General features: G+C 34.6%; 1 protein-coding gene across 1 annotated transcript in view; it reads left to right on the top strand.

The window, feature by feature from the left end:
• Positions 1-23,605, top strand: part of Meikin (meiotic kinetochore factor) — a 136,684-nt gene that overhangs the window by 4,907 nt on the left and 108,172 nt on the right. Inside the window, exons 6-9 of the mRNA XM_077799431.1 lie at positions 6,977-7,114; positions 8,688-8,807; positions 12,450-12,489; positions 20,480-20,544. Of these exons, the coding sequence (XP_077655557.1) occupies positions 6,977-7,114; positions 8,688-8,807; positions 12,450-12,489; positions 20,480-20,544 (363 nt within the window). The remainder of the gene's footprint in view (positions 1-6,976; positions 7,115-8,687; positions 8,808-12,449; positions 12,490-20,479; positions 20,545-23,605) is intronic.

Below are 23,605 nucleotides of genomic sequence, written 5' to 3' on the forward strand. Positions count from 1 at the left end.
CCTTCTGCCCACCCTGACAGTTCAGATAGATTGAAGCAGAGAGACTTGGCTAAGAGATATTAGTGCTGCTCAAGTGAAAGGTGCTATACTGAAAATTAGGGAAGGGAATTAAGTGAAAGTCTCTATACTCAGTGGTAAAACCCTTGAACTCCTTATCCTACTCAGGCAAATACACCCCAAGAAGGAGATTAGAGGGTTCCTCCTTCTCTGCAGAGGAGATGACGTATATTCTGGCAGTAATAGCCTGGTCCATGTCTAAATACCTTTCAGTAAAACCTACTTCTTCTTAAACCCCATTTATAATGCTTTTTTAATGCTTCATCCTTGATCATTGAAGAATTATCAGGCATTTGAAGAAAATCTTTAAAAGATACAAATAAAAATAAATTTGAATGACACAGATAATGAAAAGGAAAGAGACCATTTTTTAAAAAAAGTTTCATTAATATACTTAGGGTCATGAAAAATATTTCCAAAAAACAAGTGCAGGAGACCATAAAAAATGAGAATTCATAGGACAAAAATAATTTTAAAAATATAAAATCAGAAATAAAACATCCTATAGAAATATAAAATAAATGTAAGGAAACATTTGGGAGAACAGAAGAAATCAAAAAGATGATAAAAATAGTGATAATGATGGCATAATTCTGTGAGGAGAGCAAAACCACTGAATAATACCCTTGAAAACAATGAACCTTATGGTATCTGAATGAGCACTGTAATTAAAAATAATTAGAGGGTGAGACCAAGAATTATAATATCTGAAAAATCATGATTTCTAATATTATAGAGTAAACTCAAAAGAAATTATTAAACACATAAGACTAGAAATATTTTGAGAATTAAATATGGTCATAAGGACACATGTTGAAAGCACCTTTCAGATTCTAAACAGTATGAACAGAGATGTCAAGAACAAATTTCAGATAGTATAAAGTATGCCATCACAATAAATGAAATAAAGACCCACACCAAGATACAACATTAAATAGTTTTATAACCCTGAGAATAAAGAAAAAAAGTGTTTTAGTCATCCAGAGGAAACATAAAAGCAGTTGGAAATAAGTGATCAATAGTTTGATGACATTGGACTTCTGAAGAGCAACTCCAAGAAGAAACTAGAACATGGTGGGGAAAGTGCATTTACAATTCTGAAGAGATCTGATTTTGCAAGGGTAGAATGAAGACTCACCCAAAATTTTATTTCGATTTCAAGACCCATGATGCCATCTACACAAGACAGTTGGTTTTTATTCATGTAATGAGTCTTTCTGGAGAGAAATGAGGCTCCCAAACAAGACTGAAAATGGGTTGAGTAGGCAGGGAAAGGAGACTGGTCTGGGATTTTTATAGTGGTAAAAGAGTGACCAAAATGAGATTTCCCATGTGTAGTTTGAACTTTTTCAAATGATGAATACCAGACTTTCTTGACACCTTGTCCAGATGTGAGGCAGAAGGGGAAGAGGGAACGATATGATTTAAAAGTTGTCATATATCAAAAATGTACTAATTGAATGTACTAATCTTGTATATTCAAATGTACTCTTGAATATACTAATCTCGATTTCTATACCCAGCCACACTGTCGCTCAAATGTGAAGATAGCTTGAAGAAAATTTTAGATGGGTCTTCTAGGCACCTCTTCTCAGGAAATGAAGGAAATGTTCTAATAAAATCAGTAAATCAATACAGAAATCACAGGATCCAGAAATTAAAGCCTTTAATACAGGAAACATGTAAATGAGTTTCTTAGGATAACGATAAAGGAAAATCTGAAGTAGATACCTGTCTAGAGGAAAACCAGTACAAATTTCAGCTAGCTTTTTCTCAGAAAAAGAAACAATCAGTGAGGTGAATAGAGAGCTTATTAATTGGGAACAAATTTTTGCCACCTGCACATCAGATACAGCACTAATCTCCAGTATATATAAAGAACTCAAAAATCTTAACACCAAACAAACAAACCTAATCAATAAGTGGGCTAAGGAGCTGAACAGACACTTCTCAGAAGAAGATATGCAATTGATCAATAAATATATGAAAAAATGTTCAACATCTCTAGCAATTAAAGAAATACAAATCAAAACTACTTCCAGATTTCATCTCACGCCAGTCACAATGGCAGTTACCAAGAATACAAACAATAACTGTCGGTGAGGATATAGGGGAAAAGGCACACTCATATATTGTTGGTGGGACTGCAAATTGGTGCAACCAATCTGTAAGCAGTATGGACATTCCTTAGAAAACTTGGAATGGAACCACTATTTGACCCACTCCTCGGTCTATACCCAAAGGACTTAAAATCAGCATACTATAGTAATGCAGCCACATCAATGTTGATAGCAGCTCAATTCACGATAGCTAAATTGTGGAACCAACCCAGAGGCCCTTCAATAGATAAATGGATAAAGAAACTAGTATATATACACAATGGATTATTATTCAGCATTAACAGAGAATAAAATTATGGCATTTGCAGGTAAATGGATGGAGTTGGAGAATATAATTCTAAGCAAAGTAAGCCAATCCCAAAAAACCAAAGTCCGAATATTCTCTCTGATATGTGGATGCTGATCCATAATGGGGGCATGGGAAAAATGGAGGAACTTTGATTAGGCAAAGGGGAGGGTAGGGAGAGGTTAGGGTCTGGGGGCAGGAAAGACGGTGGAATGAAATGGACATCATTACCCCAGGTTCATGTATGATGCCCATATGTTGTGATGCTACATCGTGTACTGCTGCAGTCTGGCTGGGCACAGAATCACGAGCCACTCAAGCAGGAACAAACTTTATTTTTGAAACTGCCGCCAATGCCCCGTATGCTCCCAGGACAATTGCTGACGGACCCACGCGGCATTCTCCCAGACCCCAACAGGAAGTCCCTCCTCCGGAATTCCCTCCTACCTCATTTCCCCAACCAATGAGAACTCTCCAGGAGTCCCATAGCAGGCCAAGGTGGACAGCAGGAGTCCAATATCCATATGAATGCAGATCTTAACATGATCATATCATCTCAATGCCATGCATCACATTACTTGGCTGTGGCTCTTAGCAGTGTACTACAAGAGAAATCAAAAGTTGAGCTACAATTGTGTACAATGAATCAAAATGCATTTTGCTGTCATATATACCTAATTAAAATTAATTAAAAAAGTAGAAGGAAGGAAGGAGAGAGAAATGAGAGGAAGGGAAAAAATAACAACCTGGTGTTTTTAAAAATATTGGAAGGAAATTTATGCTTCTGAAGAAAGTTGGGATGAAATAGTGGTAAGTACTTAGAAAACTAATTTTAAATTAGGTAAAATTACTCAAAGGACAAAACTGTGTGGCAATAGGTTGTGAATATAGTTCATAGATGGCTCCACTGTGAATATATTTTGACAGTCAATAATAGAAACATTAAATACAGTTAATTTAGAAATATAAAGAATGTGACTATCAAAGAAACAAGAGTAGATAGTAGAGGTTACTAGAAAGTAGGGGATTATGGTTGAGAGCTATGAGATAAGATTGCAGCTTTTTTTTATAAGGTTTTTAGAATTACTTGGCTTTTAAAAAATGTAGTATAATTTGATAAACCTATAATTTTAAATGCATTTAAATATCTAACTTGTTCAACTCAAAGTGGATTAAGCACCTAGGAATTAAACCAGAGACACTGCATCTATTAGAAGAAAAAGTCAGCCCAAATCTTCATCATGTGGGATTAGGCCCCAACTTCCTCAAATAAGACTTCTATAGGACAAGAATTAATATCAAGAATCAATAAATGGGATGGATTAAAACTAAAAAGCTTCTTCTCAGCAAAAGAAACAATCAGTGAGGTGAATAGAAAGCCTTTTAATTGGAAACAAATTCATACCACACACATGTCAGAGCACTAATCTCTAGAATATATAAAAATCTTAACACCAGAAAAACAAATAACCCAATCAATAAATGTGCCAAGGAACTGAACAGACTTTTCTCAGAAGATGATATATAATCAATCAACAAATATATGAAAAAATGTTCAACATGTGTAGCAATTAGAGAAATGCAAATCAAAACTAAGATTTCATCTCACTCCCGTCAGAATGGCAGCCATTATGCAAACAAACAACAATAAGTGTTGGTGAGGATGTGGGGAAAAAGGCACACTCATTCATTGCTGGTGGGACTGCAAATTGGTGCAGCCAATATGGAAAGCAGTATGGAGATTTCTTGGAAAATTGGGAATGGAACCACTATTTGACCCAACTATGCACTCCTTGGTCTATAGCCAAAGGACTTAAAAATAGCATATTACAGGGACACAGCCACATCAATGTTTATAGTAGCACAATTCACAATAGCTAAACTGTGGAACCAACCTAAATGCCCTTCAGTAGATGAATGGATAAAGAAAATGTGGTATATATACACAATGGAATATTACTCAGCAATAAAAGAGAATAAAATCATGGCATTTGCAGGTAAGTGGATGGAATTGGGAATATAATGCTAAGTGAAGTAAGCCAATCCCCCCAAAACCAAAGGCTGCATGTTTTCTTTGATATGAGGATGCTGACTCATAAATGCAGTGGTGAGGGTGCATGGGAGGAATGGAGGAACTTTAGATAGGGCAAAGGGAAGGGAACGGCCAAGTCAGAATGATGGTGGAATGGGTTAGATGTCATTACCCTAAGTACATGTATGAAGACACGAATGGTGTGAAAATACTTTCTGTACAATCTATGACTTGAAAAATTGTGTCCTATATGTGTCTATATGAAATGAATTGCATTCTGCCATCATGTATAACAAATTAGAATAAATAAGTAATTTAATAAAAAAATTTCTAACTTGTGACACAAGGAACAACCTCCCACTGATACAACATGAACATTTATTTATTCTTTTCTTTACCCAACTACCCAGATGGTGAGTACAGGGCTTTCCTTATATCTGAACCTCACTTGAGTTTTAGGGTTTGGTGGAAGGAATAGCTCTGCTGAGAAGTATTCATGAAATTTTGAGCAGTAGAAGGCAAGACAGATATAACATATGAGTGGATGAAGACAGAGCAAGAAGAGTGTGAAAGGTAGCAAGGACAGGGGCAGGTCACTCTAGGACATTTGGAGTAGTGAGGGATAACGTACCTACAACAGTTGAAGCTATAAAGAAGTATGGTAGATTGGGTCAATCAATTTAAGTGTTGCAGTGGGTGTGGTTGGAAAAGATAAAAAACATTTTCCATCTTGAACAAAAAGGTTGGAATAGGAGAAAAAAGTGAGGGATGAAGGGCAAAGAGTTAGTTGTCTCAGAAAGGTAACAGAAAGACATAAGACATGTGATGGACGTAAGTGAGTTCTGTGACAGGAAACAACAGGTATTCAGAGCAGTGTTCCCTTTTGATCCTTAACCTCTTCACCTCACCAGTTTCTATCAGTGTTGACATCTATCTTGTCATGTTGGAAGTGTTTAATGAATGCTGACTAAATTTAACAGTATATTTTCCCTATTCCTGTTAAACCCTCTGGTTTTCCTAAGCTCTACATATTGTTTTCTATCTTCATTGGAAAGTTCTTCAGTCTAGTTCACTATCATAGAATTTATTTGAGGCCTTTTGGTCTGGGAGAGTCTTTGTTCAGATACTTCACCCATTTTTATTGGGATGTTTGTTTCTGATTATTGAGTTTTCAAAGTTCTGTATATGCTGAGATTTCATTTTATTTGCAAATGTCTCCCTATCTGTAGCTTTTCCTTTCTTTTTAAGTTTCCTTTGAAGTTTTTAAATTTGATTAAGTCCAATTTATCATTGCTATTGTCTTATGAATCATCCATCCTCTAGTGATTTATCAAAGAAATCTTTATGTAATCCAGTCTCATATTTTTTTCCATATTTTTCTAGATATTTTATAGTTTTAGGATTTACTTTTAGGTCTGAGATCCATTTAGAGTTAATTTTTATATGATGACGGATACTGTGAATGTGAAGTTTTTTGTTTAATTTTATTTAAGCATATAGATATCCAGTTTTCTGGTGCAATTTGTTTAAAAGAGTAACATTTTGCCACTAAATTCCTTTTAAAAATTGATTAAAAATAAGTTTCCAAAATGAATTTTTACTAATAGTTGGGATTTTACTACTGTCCTCATGTAGCAGGTTCTTACTTTTTATAATGTGTACTTCATTTTGTATGGAATAAATGGTATTTTCTATAAATCAAAAATAACCAGTTGCTTATATATATGTGAGTCTATTCCTGGACTATCTATTCAGTTTATTTGATCTGTTTGTCTATATGTAGACTCACTGTTTTTTAGATGAAATAACTAGATTTACCCTTTTCCCTCCTTAGCTAGTTAGCTTACAATTGATGAATTACTTGTATGTAAACTTGAATTTTTAATCAAGAATCAAAATTGGAAAAGGAGTAAGTCATCAAACTAAAATTTGAAAAACAACAGATTATAATGATTTTGTTAATATCAAAAATAATTATTTTACCAGGTGCAGTGGCACACACCTGTATTCCCAGCAGCTCAGTAGGCTGAAACAGGAGGATTGCAAGTTGAAAGCTAGTCAGGAATTTAGCAAGGATCTGTCTCAAAATAAAGATAAAAAGGACTGGGCTGGAGCTGTGGCTCAGAGGTAGAGCAGTTGCCTTGAATGTGTGAGGCACTGGGTTCTATTCTCAGCACCATATACAAATGAATGAATAAAATAAAGCTCTGTCAACAATTAAAAAATTTAAAAAATAAAAATTAAAAATAAAAAAACAAAAATGTCTGGGAATGTTGCTCAGTGGTTAAGTGCTTCTGAATTCAATTATATATATAATCAAATTAAATTGGATTTTAATATTTGGCTTTTAATTTGTTTGTAGAAGCAGTCTTATATTCATAGTATACACTGCATGTACTTTTTATGAATTTGAATTCTTAGGATTTCAAGTCTGTTTTCTATTAAAACAGTTTACCCTTTTGTTTGTATTTGATTCTGTAGGACTAAGTTTGCCATGTGATGTTTCCAGTTCTCTCCTGAGCTGTTCAACCACAGAGTCTTATACAGAACACAAGAGTATTGAAGAGGAATTAGATAGTTTCTCATCACCTGAACTGTTCAGAGGATCAGATTATTTTGGTGAGAATATAATTTCAACCTTAATTTGCTGCACTGTAGAAATTATTCCTTTATCTACAAATCTTCCAGTGAATGAATGTTCCTTTTGAGAAGGCATACTTCTCTTCGATACCAACTCATCTATACCCTGACTACTACCATTATGTTTCATGCTTAGTCACATAGGAATGAGGGCAAGAGCCCTCAGGTCAGGGAAGAATGGAGAAATGTCATTTAGCACTTACATACACATTTTATTATTAATCAATTTTGTATGTAATGAATGTATACTTGTTCTCCTGAACTTTATAGATTATCTATTATCTCATGTACTTTTCAACAACATGGATTAACTGAGTGGTAACTGTAGACAGGTACAGGTGGGACTGGAAACAGTAAGTAGGTCGCTGGGGATATGCTTCTGGGGTTTACTTTGTCCCCAGTGAACAGTGCTCTCTCTACTTCCTTACTGTCATGAACTGTGCATCTTGCTTCCACCATGCCTTTCTGCCATGATGTTTTGCCTTACCTGGGGCCCAAAGAATGAAGTTGACCAACCATTGACTGAAACTCTGAAACCCCAAGCCAAAATATACTTTTCCTCCTCTAAGTAGTTCTAAGTAGACAACAAATGTCTTTTGGTCACAGAAATATAAAACTTATTAAAACAAGAAATTATCTGACAACTAATTCAAAATATTAATCATAAAGATGCCAAATGAAGCTCCAGAGAACTGTTTATTCAGGCCAGGCTATATTAATATGAGACATAGAAATGAGAGATATGGAAGGACAATGTGTAATGATAAAAGGGTCAACTCACTAAGGAGATATAGCATATGCAATGTATATGTACACCTAACATCAGAGCACCTAAATATATGAAATTAAAATTGACATGAACAAAGTGAAAATTTGAACAAAGAAAAAAAAATTGGTGTGGGGGCGTGGGTTACCGGGGATTAAACTCAGGGACACTCGACCACTGAGCCACATCCCTAGCCCTATTTTGTATTTTTATTTAGAGACAGGGTCTCACTGAGTTGCTTAGTGCCTCGCTTTTGCTGAGGATGGCTTTGAACTCATGATCCTCCTGTCTCAGCCTTCCAAGCTGTTGGGATTATAGGCATGTGCCTCTGTGCTTGGCTAAGAGAAAAATTTTTAAAAGAGCCAAATAAATCTTGGAGCAAAATAACATAATAACTGAACTTAAAAATTCAATACAGTGGTTCAAGAATAAAGAATCTGTGGGGCTGGGGCTGGGAATGTGGCTCAAGCAGTAGCGGGCTCGCCTGGCATAACATACATAAAATATGAGAATCAGATGGTTGCATGTATGCTTTCTGTTTCTCAGATCAGTAATCTTTGTGGAGCAAAAATCTAGGAAGGAAGACAAAGACAGAGAACTGCAACAAACCATAGATTATTTCTTACCTTGATGGTGTCAAGGCTTGTCTTTTGTTCTGTTTCTTCCAAAACCTTTAATTACCCGACTTTGTTGTGGAGTGGGGCTCTAACTTGAGGAGGGGAAATAACCTGCCACTTTGTCATCTGTCATTGAAAGTTTTTAATCATTTCACCCCTGCTTTATTAGATTGGGAGTATCCCAAGATGAAAGAACAAAAGCAATGCAAGAACTCTACTCTTCTGGATAACAGTAAAGCAGTAACAATAGAGAAGGTGCCACAGTTTTCAGACTTCTCTGCAATTCTGAGTGAGTTTTAAAATTCATTTATCTCATGTTACAGGGTGAAAATCCCTCGTCTATACTGGAAAAACAGCATATTTTTCTCCTGAATATTTCTAAGATGAACTTACCAATTTGGATTAACTTTAGCTACAAATAATAATAGTAGTATAAGTATTCATGAGTTTACTTTTTATAACTTTATATTTTGAACTAATTTCAGACTTACAGAATAATTTGTAGAAAAATGGTACAGGGATTCCCCTATGTCTCTCACCTAGTATTATCTATCTTTCTTCCTTTCTTTTTTTTACTTTACCACTGGCTTACATCCCCAGCCTTTTTTTTTTTTTTTTTTTTTGAGATAAGGTCTCACTAAGTTGCTTAGGGCCTTGCTAAATTGCTGAGACTGGCCTTGAACTTGCAATCCTCCTGCCTCAGACTCTTGAGCCACTGGTATGACAGTCATGTGCCACTGTGCCCAGCCTCTTATGTTATCTTATTATAATGGTAGTACAATGATTAGAACCAGGATTTTAACACTGATATAACTATTGACTAAATTACAGACCTTATTCAAATTTCACTGGTTTTTCCACTGACATCTCTTACTCTGTTTCAGGATCCTTATTAGGATCCCCTTTGCATTTATTAAGTCTTCTTAGTTTCCTGCATTTTGTAACAGTTCTCAATCTTCCATAATCCGAATAGTTTGTTTTTGTTTTTTCATAATCTGAATAGTTTTGAAGATAACTGACTAGGTTAGTTATTTTGTAGAAGTTCCCTCACTTTGGATTTTTCTTTATGTTCTCTCATGATTGTAATTAAGTTATGCAATTTTTGGTAAGAATTCCACAGAGATGCTTCTGGGAATCCTCAGTACAAAAAAAAAAGTTATTAGAAATTTATCACTTCTCCTTTCCACCCTTATCCCATTCTCTTCTTTTTACCCACTTACACTTGCTCCTTATAAGTAATCAATCTGTTTGGTTTCTGGTGTATCCTTCCTGTATTTCTTTTGTACAAACGAGTAAATACTGGTATATTTCTTTACATGTTGCTGTTGTTTACATGAAGGATTTACACTATATAGGTACTCTTGTTTACTTTATAAAGTAACAGTCTATACTAGAAATCATTCCCTAAATGTTATAGAACAGTTTATAGAACTCTTTCTCACAATAGTACTCTGTGTGCCTATTCCTTTTTTTTTTTTTTTTTGTTAACCACCCTCTTGTGAATTGGGTATTTAATTTTTTCCCAATATTTTTCCACCACAAAAAAATGCTGTGATTAATAAACTATGATATGGATTTTCTTATTGTTAGCCCAGAGGCAGATGGCAAGTTTGAAAGATAAGTGGATATATAGATTTGTTGGATATTGCCATACTTTTCTCCAGAAGGGTCATATCAGTTTGCTTTCCCACTAGCAATGTATGAAAGGGCGTGTCTCTCATATACTTGCCAACAGGATGTATTGTCATACTTTAAAATTATGCTACCTAAATGTGTGATAAGTGATATCTCTATTACTTAAATTTGCATTTTTCTGATTTTATGTGAGTTTAAAATTTTTCGTATGTTTGAGGACCATTTTGAGTTTTAAAATTTTCATGTATAAGTTTTCTCTTCATTCATTTTCCCCATTTTTAACCTTTTTAAAAATCCTTTATCATCAATATTTTTTATTCATTACTGGATCTAGGGCCCCAAGTATCCTAGGCAAGGGCTCTATCACTGAGTGACATACACTCAACCCTTAGCCACAGTTTTAACAGTTCTTTATATATTAAGGATATTAACCTTTTATCTGTGGTATAAATGCAGGTAATAAATTGGTATATTTCAATAAATTTGTGAGTCTTTTCTCCTAGTTTTTCTTTTTGTTTATGGTACTTTTTGCTATGCAAAAAAATGTTTATATTGAGTTTACTTTTCTTGTATACCAGTCCAGAGCTTGTTTAGCCCCTCACTAATGGGATCAAGATACTAGGCTCTTAATATCTTTCAGCTACCAAATATGTCAGCTTGTTACTCCATAGTTATAAAGATAGCTACTAAATCTCTAGGCTTTACAGCCATACTGCTGGCAAAAGGAATGTGAAAGGGCAGTAGTAGCCATGCCTATCTCCAGACAAGCAAAACCAATCCCAGAAATTCTCCCACAGACTTATTGCCCAGAACTGGATCAGGTATCTACCTACTACTATGGAGGCTGAAACTAAGTATTTTGTTTTCTAACTTCTGTAGTGGTAGAAGTCATTGGGAAAATGGAAAAAAAATGGAGAGGGGGAGTAGGAATGGATGTCGTGAGCCCACTTGTTAGAGATGCACTAGGTAGAAGAATATCAGTGTAAAAACTAAATGCTGGGTTAGGGGTTCTTATGGGAAAGTCTATAGTTTCCTGGGTGACAGTATTTCTTTCACTGAAAGCCTCTTCTTCTGTTTAGTTTAGCATCTTCTTTGCTGATATAAATTATTCAAAGAAACAACCTGTCACTTTAGCAAGTGTTTTGGTTATAGAGTTTTTTTGTCCATTGCTGATGAAAAAACAAATTCCCTAACTCAAACTATATTCAGTTAAAAAGAGAATTTATTGCCACATGTACCTGAAAAACCCAGTAGTAAATCTAATGATGTGGAAAATGTAATCAAATTTTAAATAAATAAAAATACACAAAAAATCTAATTGTATATGCAGTTTGATCCGGGATTTCAAGTGTATCAGCAGAACCAGATTCTTCTCCATCTCTTAGCTCAGGATTCATTTGTGTTAGTTACACTCTCAGCCAAGTCCTTTCATGTAGTAATTCTTTCTAGCCCCAGACTTATATGCTCACAGCCTCAAATTCAATGAAAAAAGTGCTTCTCTTTTCTGACTGTTTGAACAGAAGCCTCAACCCTTCCACGTTGACTTAAATTGTTATATATTACTATCCCTGACCCAGTAACTTTGGCCAGGAAGATGCAAGGTATAGACTATGGCTGGACAATCAAAAGAAAAATCAGGAAAAAGAGAGTAGGTGCTGAATGATTAAATGACCACTCTATGTGTTGAGGACCCTCCCTCTCAAGGAAGTGAGTCATCTCTCCTTAAAAGTTCTTATTTTTAAGTTCTGCAACTTCTCTAACATCTGTAGACTAACTAATTATATTCCTAGGAACAGTAATATGTTGGTTGAGAGTCAGGTTTGTGATTGATTAATCTACTAGAATGCATCTCTAGAATTTGATATGGGGCTAAGAACTGTGAAGCCAGAGTTTAAATTTCAGGTATCTAGCTGTTAGTTTTGTAACCTGGCCAGTTATTATTTTCTTATATGTAAAATTAGCATAATAAAATGGTATATTTGACTGATAGGATTATTGTAAAAATCCTAAGATATAAAAAGACCAAAATTATTTTTTAAAAACTGTCCCAATACAAAGTGACATGATTCCTGTATCTCACAGAATTTTGTAACATTTTTGGTTTTACTTTGATAATTTAAAAATACTTTTATCTAATTTAACTGGAAGGTATGAAAAACAATATAATTATAAAAAATAAACTGCATTATATCTATCTGTGGTTGGAGAAATATGTATTTTTACCTAGAGTAATTTTAGCTTCTGGTTTGTCTTAGAATTTTTATATATTTCTAATATTGACTTTTTTCTTTCCTAGACACCTCTTTAGAAAACTATCAAAAATGCCACAGAAAAAAGTAAGAACTAAAAATTTTAAAGTTGTTCTTTTTTTTATACTTTATTTATTTGCTGTTTATGTGGTGTTAAGGATTGAACCCAGTGCCTCACACATGCTAAGCAAGCGCTCTACCACTGAATCACAACCTCAGCCCCTAAAGTTGTGCTTTTTAAACCCCTGTATTCTAACAGTTATATGGCAAGTATGTTGGTCAGTCTACAAACTCAGAAATTTATTCATTCAGTATTTGTTGAGGCCTCACTAGTAACTGGATTGTTCTAGTTGTTGGACATACAGTAGTACACAAAATTTATTAAAAACTTTTGGTTTTAATTCTAGTTGAAAGAGATGGACAATAAACAAATAAGCAAATGGATTTATACTGTTATATTGTATTGAATGATATGGAGAAAAATAAAGCAAGATGGGGACCAGGGAATTTTGAGGTGGAAATTTGATATTTTAAATAGTATGGTCAGGGAAATTGTCATTGAAAAGGCAGCTTTGGGGCAGATATTAAAGAAAGAGATATTGTAAATTGAGGAAAGCACATTCCAGGAGAAAGAAAAGCCAGAAGAGGGCCATAAGACAAGAAGGCCTGAGCTTCTGGAGTGGAAAGAGAAAATGAAGTAAGAGAAGCAGCAGGCGGCCAGGTGAGTTATTGTTGTTACATTGTAGGTCAACGGAAGTGAACTGGGAAACCTTTGAAAAATGGCACAACATGACATGTTTTAGAGGAATTGCTCTAGCTGCTGTCAATCAAAATAGATTATGAGGAGGCAAGGAATTAGGGAGATGATAAGAGGCTATTGCACTAATCTAAACAAGGGATATTAGAGTTGGACTAGAATGGGAAGAGCAGAGGTGGTGAGTTATGGTTAGATTTTTTTTTTTTTTAGGCACAATATCTTTATTTATTTTTATGTGGTGCTGAGGATTGAACCCAGGGCCTCACACATGCAAGGCAAGCACTCTACCACTGAGCCACAGCTCAAGCCCTATGGTTAGATTTTGAATGTATTTTGAAAGTGAAACTAACAAGATCTGGTAGTGGACCGAATGGTGAGGTATGGGAAGATATAGTTAAGCTGATTCCACAATTTCAACTTAATAGATCTATAAAATAGCATTTTACAAAACTCTTCTGATATGCTTTTTATCTCATTGAAGTTATTTGGTTTAAACTCAAATAGCATGTCTAAACTTCATTTGTAGAAATTAGTCAAGTGTTTATTTATTCACATTTGCCATTAATAAGCAAATTTGATTTTGCTTAAATGTACTAATTGTAATAATTCCAATCTTGTTCTTTCCTTCCTTGTTTTTCTGTTAGTTTTGCTTTCTGCAAAATTATAAAGTTAACATTCTATTCTAGTCCTTGCTCAATTTCCAAAATTATTTCTCCTTTGCTCTTAAAGCAAGAAGACTGCAGGGCTTGGGTTGTGGCTCAGCAGTAGAGTGCTTGCCTAGCATGTGTGAGGCCCTGAGTTCAATCCTCAGCACCACATAAAAATAAATAAATAAAATAAAGTTAAGAAAAAGAAGACTGCAAAGCACATTTTTTTTGCAATTAAGTTTTTTTGTTATTTTTAGATACAAATAATAGTAGAGTGTATTTTGACATATTATACATACATGGAGTATAACTTATTCTAATTAGGATCCCTTTCTTGTGGCTGAACATGAGGTGAAGTTTCAGTGATTGTGTATTCATATATGAACACAGAAAAGTTATGTCCAGTTTATTTTACTCTTTTTTATTTCCATTTCCCCTCCCTTCCCTTCATTCCCCTTTGTCTAATTCAAAGAACTTCTATTCTCCACCCTGCCTTGTTGTGTGTCAACATCCACATATCAGAGAGAACATTCAGCCTTTGGTTTTTTGGGACTGCCTTATTTCACTTCGCATGATAGTTTCCAGTTCCATCCATTACAGGCAAATGCCATAATTTCATTCTTCTTTATGGTTGAGTAATATTCCATTGTGTATATGTATCACATTTTCTTATCCATTTATCTTTTCAAGGGTGTCTAGTTTGGTTCCATAGTTTAGCTATTGTGAATTGAGCTGCTGTAAACATGGATGTGGCTGAATCACTGTAATATGCTGATTTTAAGTCCTTTGAATGTATACCAAGGAGTGGAATAACTGGGATAAATGGTGGTTCCATTCTAGATTTCTTAAGAAATCTCCATACTACTTTCCCTAGTGATTGCACCAATTTGCATTTCCACCAGCAATATATGAGTGAATATTTTTCCCCACATCCTCACCGACATTTATTGTTACTTGTATCCTTGGATAATTGCCATTCTGATTGGAGTGAAATGGCAGTCTCAGTGTAGTTTTAATTTGCATTTCTCTAATTGCAAAGAAATGTTGAACATTTTTTCATATATTTGTTGGCCATTCAAATTTCTTCTTCTGTGAAGTGCCTGTTCAGTTATTTTTCCCCTTTATTGATTGGGTTATTTGGGTGGTTTATTTTTTTTTTTTGTGTGTGTGTGTGTGTGTGTGTGTGTGTGAAATTTTTTGAGTTCTTTGTATATCCTGGAGATTAATGCTCTGAGGTACAGGTGATAAACAATTTCTCCCATTCTGTAGGCTCTCTCTTCACATTCTTGATTGTTTCCTTTGTTGTGAAGAGCTTTTAGTTTGATACTATCCCATTTATTGATTCTTGATTTTACTTCTTGTACTTTAGGAGTCTTGTTGAGGAAGTCGGTTCCTAAGCCAACATGATGGAGAGAGAGTTGGGCCTACATTTTCTTCTAGTAGGCACAGAGTCTCTGGTCCAATGTCTACGTCTTCAATCCACACTTTGAGTTGATTTTTATGTAGGGTGAGAAATAGGGGTTCAATTTCATTCTGCTACATATGGATTTCCAGTTTTCCCAGCACCATTTGTTGAAGAGGCTATCTTTTCTCCAATGTATGTTTATGGTGGCAAGGCACATTTTCTTTGCTAAATTCATATTGTATGAAATGCACTATTGTGGAAAAATAATCAATACTATGGATTACAAATAATTGTATAATTTTTACTAAATTGATTTGGACTTATAATTCTTTATATTCTTAGTAGTCTGAAAAATAATCTGTTCATTGTAAATTGCCAAAAAGGACCTGCCATCCCAGTGTAGTGTTCAGTATTGCCTTAGGAATTTTCACAAAATACACACTGTAGCTTTGTTAAAGCTTAAGAAAAGATTGACTTTTGTTGGCTCCTGGGAACAAATAATGATGAATTATGCATGTAATGGACTTAAAAACGTTATATCTATTAGGATTTAATTCAAACAAGCCTGTACCAGATGGAATTACTATTATTATTCAAAAAATGATGTCAATATTTCTTGCTTTGGGAGCTCCTTCAAGGAAAAAAGAAAAGAATGGAGTTACCAATTATTAAGACGGGGAACACTGAGGACAAGCATATTAGTAGAGAAAGAGTTTTATTAGTGGCATGTGGACTAAATGGTAGAGGGTGCTTCATGAGAGAGACAGGATGTAGATTGAAGGAGGTGGTCACAGTCTGGATCATGTATGACCTTAAAGCCTGGGATTTTTTTATTTTATCCTGAATGTGTTGACAGCCTCTGACCAATTTTCAGTAGGACTGTAGCACATTATGAAATTTTTAAAATGTGTTAACCCTCAAAGAATTTGAAAGAACTTACAGAAAATTCATATAAGTTTAAAAACAAAGATAGGAGACACCACAGAATGGGAGAAAATGTTTTCAGATTCTATATCTGATAAGGGACTTATATCCATAATATATATAAAGAACTCATATAACAATAAAAGGACAAATAAGCCAGTTTAACAATGGACAAAGGATCTGAACATGAAAAAATTTTCAGTATCATTAACCATTAGGGAAATGAAAACCAAAACTACAAGATACCACTTCACACTTTCTAAGAAAGCTAAAATCAAAAAGACAGATGGTAGAGGCTGTGATTGTGGCTCAGGGGTAGAGTGCTTGCCTAGCTCACATGAGGCACGGGGTTCAAACCTCAGCACCATTTAAAAATGAAATAAATATTGTGTCCACCTACATCTAAAAAATAAATATAAAAAAAAAGACAGGCGGTAACAGATGGAATTATTGGATGTGGAGAAATTGAAATGTATTCTTCCTCAGATATTGCTGATAGGAATTTTAAATAGCAAAGCAGCTTTGAAAAAATTTGGCAGTTTCTCAAAATGTGAAACATGTAGTTACCATATGATTCAGCAATCTACTTCTAGATACACAAACCTAAGAGAAATAAAAACATATGTCTACACAAAAACTTACACATGAATGTTCATAGCAACTTTATACATAATTCCCAAAAAAGTAGAAACAGCCCAGCTGTCGATTTACTTATGAATGAGTAAATATTATATGGTATATCCATATAATGAAATATTGTTCAGCAATAAAAATGAATGAAATACTGATATAGGCCTCAACATGAATCAACCCTGAAATTATTATGCTAAATGAAAAAAGACAGTCACACAAGACCACATATTTTATGATTATAGTCATCTGAGGTGTCCATAATACACAAATAAATACAGACAGAAAGTTGGTTAGTAATTGCCTATAGCTGAGAGGTTTGGAAAGAAATGGTGATTAACTGCTAATGGAAATAGGTATAATGTTTTGTTTGGGGGTGATGAAAATAATCAAAAATTGGTTGTGATTATGATGGATACATAACACTATGCATATTCTAAAAACTATTGAAGTTTACACATTAAATTAATGAAGTGTATTATGTATGAATTATATCTCAATTAAGCTGTAAAAAAGATGATCAAAGAAATTAGTTCTTTATAGGAGATATATATATATATAGAAAGGGAGTTAGAACAAAAATAAATAAGCCATAAGAGTTAAAAGTCAGATGCTTTAATTGTGTCAGATTTTGGCTCTGAATTTCTTAAGATACAATGAAAAAGTCTAGAGCTATTTGATAGATTTTGTGTCTTTCAAATTGTTGTGTAAAACTTTTACTGTCTTATAATTAGATTTTCCCCCCAGATTTAAATGGCAAAATGAATAATGTTGTCTTCTGTTGGAGTCTAAAGTGCAAGTATTCTGTGCTGACACAAGTGTGGTAGTGAAGATAAATTAACTTTTTTTTCTGATATGGGGAAATGAACCCAGCATGCTCTAGTCATTTTTAAATTTTGAGACAGGTTTTTGCCAAATTGTTGAGGCTGACCTTAAATTTGCTGTCTTCCTGTTTGAGCCTCCTGAGTCATTGGGATTACAAATGTGTACTACACCTGGCAAGGGTATCCTTGAGTGTAGATTTTTTTATTATTATTTTTTAGTGGTAGTTGGACACAATACCTTTTTATTTTATTTATTTATTTTTATGTGGTACTGAGGATCGAACTCAGGACTTCGCAAATAGGAGGCGAGCACTCTACCGCTGAACCACAACCTCAGTCCCATTGAGTGTAGATTTTTTTGGCATTTTTGCAGTACCTAACCAGAATTCCTGCCTCTTCACAGAAATGTGCCTGATCAGATTTCTGTCTTAAAGCAATAAAAAGATGCAAAGAAAAAGATGTATTAGAAGAAATGATTAGATTGAAGAGGTGATTATTATAGCATTCCAAGTAAGACCTGAATTTTATTTAGCAGCAACCACAGAAGAAATAATTTGAGAACAATTTATAAGGAATAATCAATAGTTTTTAATGACTGATTGGGTCAGGAGAGATGATGACTTATTCACTAGGTAAGGAAACATAAATGGCAATGTAAGAGTGGGTTGGAGCCAGGTGTGATGGCACATACCAGTAATCCCAGAAACTCGGGAGGCTGAGGCACATCCCCAGCCCTTTTTATTTTTTTATGTTGAGACAGGGTCTCACTAAATTGCTTAGGGCCTTACTAAGTTGCCAAGGCTGGCCTGGAACTTGTAATCCTCTTGCCTCAGCCTCCCGAGCTGCTAGGGTTACAGGCATGTGCCACCACACCTGGCCCATTTACAGATTTTGAATTTGAAGAAGTCAGTTTCTATTGTTTAATTGCAAATCTATAATCCTTTATCCGGGGGGTCATGGAGGAAGGATCTGTCTCTCTTTTTCTCTCCCTCACACTCTCACTCTCTCTCTCTCTCTCTCTCTCTCTCTCTCTCTCTCTCTCTCTCTCTCACACACACACACACACACACACACACACACAGCAAGAGTAAAACTTTGTGGATGTGTCTTAACATATATGTTGTCAGGAATGTTAATTGTGGCTTTTATTTTTGTCTTAGATTTGGACAGTGGCCTCATGGAGGAAAACAAAATAAATGACAAGTATCCCCACCCCTCCCGCTTCTGTGCAGAATTTGTGAAAGATAAGGTCAAAACCCAGTTGTCAAAACCTAGTTCTGCCAGCATTAGCCTATCACCTCTCTCCAAGCTATTTCAGAAGAGGCTAAGAGTATATGGAGTATATATGAAAAGACCTCAAGAATGCCTGTTTCTTTAATACTAGTTATTTGTGTCATGTAAAAGGAGTGAGGAGATTTTTTTCCTCATCTCAACACAAGTAAGAAGCTACAAGAGGACCATTTAGAACAGTCAACCTATATCCCTTGGAATTTAGTTGTTGACTCACACCTGAAAAATCTAAAGGCAAGAGTTAGATTCTTTGAAATGGAAGAATAGAAAGTTAGAGGTACTTTCAGAGTTTGTCACAACAAAGATTTGTGCACAATACCTATAAATCAGGCATGAATTCTAAAGAAGGGGGCCAATTTTGGACCTCTTTGAAAGAGATCATGTCCAGTATGCCTTAATGCAAAGGGTAAGGTAACAACCTCAATCTAAAGAGGCTGACTGGTCTATCATCAAAGGAAAAAACAGAGATCAGAAACAGCAACAAGTGTAAAAGCCCCATTGGTAGGGAATTCTCCTACAAACCCCTTGAAATACTTAAAAGTTGGAAAGAATTAGCATTTGGTTATCTCTCACACCCAAAGGATACCAATGGCATTTTATAACAGTATCAGTCAAGAGCAACAAACCCTTTCTACAGCTCTTTTCTTCTAATTCAATGCCAGAGGAACCAAAAAAAGCAGAGGGGAAAGAAAAAGAAACCAACCATGTTGCTTTCTCCACTGCATGTTCTGAGTGTGATGTTGTATTGTTTTTGTTTTTTTTAATTACCTTAAAAAAGTTTTTTTACAAGAAAATACCCAAAAAGTATTAGTATAAAAAAATCCACTTGATAGTTCATTCAGAGCTGACAATGAGCTTAAAGGGAAATAAGAGGGGAATAAGAGGGGGCTGTGGCTGTAGCTCAGTGGTAGAGTGCTTGCCTTGCAGGTGTGAAGCACTGAGTTTGATCCTCAGCATCACATAAAAAGAAAGAAAAATATTGTGTCCATCTACAATTAAAAAATTTTTTTTAAAAGAATAAGATTATTTTCTGATGAATTTAACTTTTCAGTTAACTGATAGTAGGAGTTTGGAAAATTATCTTCTTTAATTTGGTTTTCAACTTTCTTAGTAGGAATCCATTGTTGATGTTTTTATATTCCTCTTATAATGGCTAGTCTTCTCCTACATGTTTAGGTAGAATTAAGCATGGTCTTATTTCTGGAAATAGAAAAGAGAAAAGGATTTATCATATTTGAAATCCTAACCATAAGAATCCTGGGAAACAGGATTGATATCCCTTTTGCATAGATGAGGTAAACAAGACTTAAGACAGGTTAAGCAGCTTTCTCAAGGCCACACAATTATAGGTAGCAAAACCCAGTTCTGTCTGATTTCAAACATAATTAATTGTCCTCACACTGATAAATGTGTAAACATATTGCCTTTTCTTATGAAATTATTTGTTCCTATAGATGTGATGATATTTTTTTCTAACCAATTTTATTTTTTCTACAAAATAATTAATTACATATGAATGTCTTTATTTTAAGTAATATCTGAGGAGTCTTCAAAGTTACTGAATGATAAGAAAATACTACTAAATTTGTTCTTATTACAGAGTGATGACATTAGCAGACCAATGTATTTCTCCAAAACCAAAGTTTACTTCAAATTCAAAATCAGGTAATAGTGAAATGAATTATTTTCATGTCTTTTATTTTGTTATAGTATAACTTATACTAACAAAATAGTTACCCCAGGAAATTGAGGGCTTTTTAGCATGGTTGTATTTAAGAAATAAAGATATGTAGGGTCTTGACTCTCCCTAAAACACCCATCATTTATCCATTTAATAAATATTTACTGATTATGTCCTCTAAGGCATTATTATGTATACTAGTGGGAAGTGACATGCTTTCCCTGCCCATGTAAGTTTCAGTACTAAAAAAGGACAATAAGAAAACTGATATATTGTGGTTATATGAGATGATTGAAAAATAATGGGATCAACAAAGTGTCCTGCATTTTGGCACTTTGTTATTTATTAGAATAAACATAGCACGACATTTACATCCTATTAACTTCTGCTATATATTAGGTTTGTATTATAATTTTTTCCTGTAACAAGTTTTATTGTGTCTCATTGAGAGTATGCATATAAGAAATGCTGGTTGTACTTTTGATGGATGTAAGTTCTTGTATGAACTAAACATATATTTTTATTTGTATAGTCTTCACTTTAAGAAGTTGTTTTGGGCTGGGGATGTGGCTCAAGCGGTAGTGTGCTCGCCTGGCATGTATGCCGCCCAGGTTCGATCCTCAGCACCACATACAAACAAAGATGTTGTGTCAGCCGAAAACTAAAAAATAAATATTAAAAAAATTTTTTAAAAAGTTGTTTTAATGAGAATTTACTAAATGCCAGTCATCATTTTAGGAATATTTAGCTAGAACTGAGGACAGTGTCATTTGTGGAAGTGTAAAAAGAGAAAAGGATATTGATTTTAGTAAGTTTTCTCTTATATTTAAAATTTATATTCTAAGTATAAAAATGATTAAGATAATTTCTGTTGTTAGCAAAATAAGTCTAGTAATAAAAACTAAACTTGTAAAAGTACAGATCCTGAAAGGAGTCATAGTAAGGGTAAATATTAAGAGACTTTGTTGGGCTGGGGGTTGTGGCTCAGTGGCAGAGTGCTTGCCTGTCATGTGTGAGGAACTGGGTTCAATTCTCTGCACCACATATAAATAAATAAATAAAGGTCAATCGACAACTAAAATACATTTTAAAAAAGAGACTTTGTTTTATAGATTTAAGTGTAAGGGGATGTGTGAATAATAGAAGTAATGAAAGGGAAAATGATAGATACCAATACAACCATGATTTTTCCTTGGTCTTGGCAAATCAAATATATTGCTTTGGCAGTAGAAAATATTGTTTATAAAGCATGGGGATAAGGCAGAGTAGTGATTCTGGAATAATGTATGCTTTTGTATTTACTTTTAAGTGTTGATTAACTTGAAATTTGCAATTAAATAAATCACATCTTGCTTCATAGACATTTTTTACACATTCCTTAATTCAACAAATCCAAATAGGTTTCATTTTTTTAACGGCTCTTTATTAAGTGTTAGGAAATTGAGAAATTATTGTATTCCTGCCCCTAAGAACCTGTAGTCTAGTAACAGAGACAAACAAAAAATTACTTCCCAGGCAACTCCTGCTGAGGCTCCTTTGCAATCTTATCTATTGCTGTTAGTCTTTAAGTATGGAAAATTTTCATAGCTAGCTCCATCTCTTTTTAACCTACCACATGATGTGTAAGTATAGACATTCTGGCCTATAGGCAGGCTTTCTAATGTTCCCTCAGCCTAACTCTCCTCTGAGGTTCAGACCCTTTTATGCAGCTGCCTTCTGGATATATCCTCTTGGTTGTTTCAGAGGCATCTCAACTCACCATTCAGTTCCCTCAGCAAATATTAAGTACCTACAATGTGACACAAACTATTTTAGCTACTGGGAAACATGACAAGGTTCTTGCCCAAATGGAGCTCATGTATAGTAGTGGGAGAAAGATAAAAAAAAAGATAAACTAATAAATTTATATCATCAGGTATAAATAGAGTAATAAGTGAAAATAAATCAAGGTAAAGAAAGTAACTAGTGGGACTGGGAATGTGGCTCAGGCGGTAGCGCGCTCGTCTGGCATGCGTGCGGCCCGGGTTCGATCCCCAGCACCACATACCAACAAAGATGTTGTGTCCGCCGAGAACTAAGAAATAAATATTTAAAAAAAAAAAAAAGAAAGTATCTAGTGTGCTATTTTAGGTAATCAGGATAGGCCTATTTGAGGAAGTAGCATTTATGCAGAGCTAAAGAGTGGGCCATGTGCAAATCTAGGGGCAAAAAGACCATGAGATGTGGGATGTGCTTGGCATGCGTGAGGAAGAGGAAAGAGATTAATGTGGCAGAAGTAGAGTAAGAAGATGAATAGTTAAAATTGTGGTCAGAGAATTAGTCAAGTAGTATAATGTAAAATCTCACATGCTGTGATAAAGACTAAGGATTTTATTGTGAATGTGTGTTAAACCGTATTAGTGCAATGGGAGGATGTGATCAGGTATATATTTTAATTTTTAATTTTAAGTCACATCTCATTTTAATTAATTTAAATTTAAATAGCCTCATGAGACTGGTGCCTACCACATTGTAAACCACCATTCTAGGGTATATATCTTGTGGTGAGGTGAGAAATAATCTAAATATCGGGAAGACTGCTATTTCTCACTGATCTAACTGTTAAAACCACCTCCTCAGGGGAGAAAACTCCAAGCTGAAAAAACTCCCAAGTTTCCAACAGCCTTTGGGTCCTATGCCCTATGTTAAATGTTTCTATGGTCTTGATGTTTAAAGTGGTATTATTATTCGATGTTCTAGATACTTAGACATATGTTAGAATTATCACTCTGGCTTCCACATAGAGAACAGGCAAAGGGGAAGAATGTAAATAAGGAGAGCTTGTTAAACTATTGCCCTGGTCAGATAATAGTGTCATACTAATATAGTGGTAGTAATCATTTGAAATCTATTCTAAAAACAGATGTGCCAGGATTTTCTGATTAATCTGGATATTAGGTAAGAGAGAAAAATAGAAGTATAAAGTAAATATTAAATTCTTGGCTTGAGCAACTAGCCACTAGATGAATGGTGTTACTATTTATTGAGACGGCATCAATATAGGGC

Source organism: Urocitellus parryii, chromosome 1 (assembly GCF_045843805.1).
Source record: "Urocitellus parryii isolate mUroPar1 chromosome 1, mUroPar1.hap1, whole genome shotgun sequence".
Classification (NCBI taxonomy): Eukaryota; Metazoa; Chordata; class Mammalia; order Rodentia; family Sciuridae; genus Urocitellus; species Urocitellus parryii.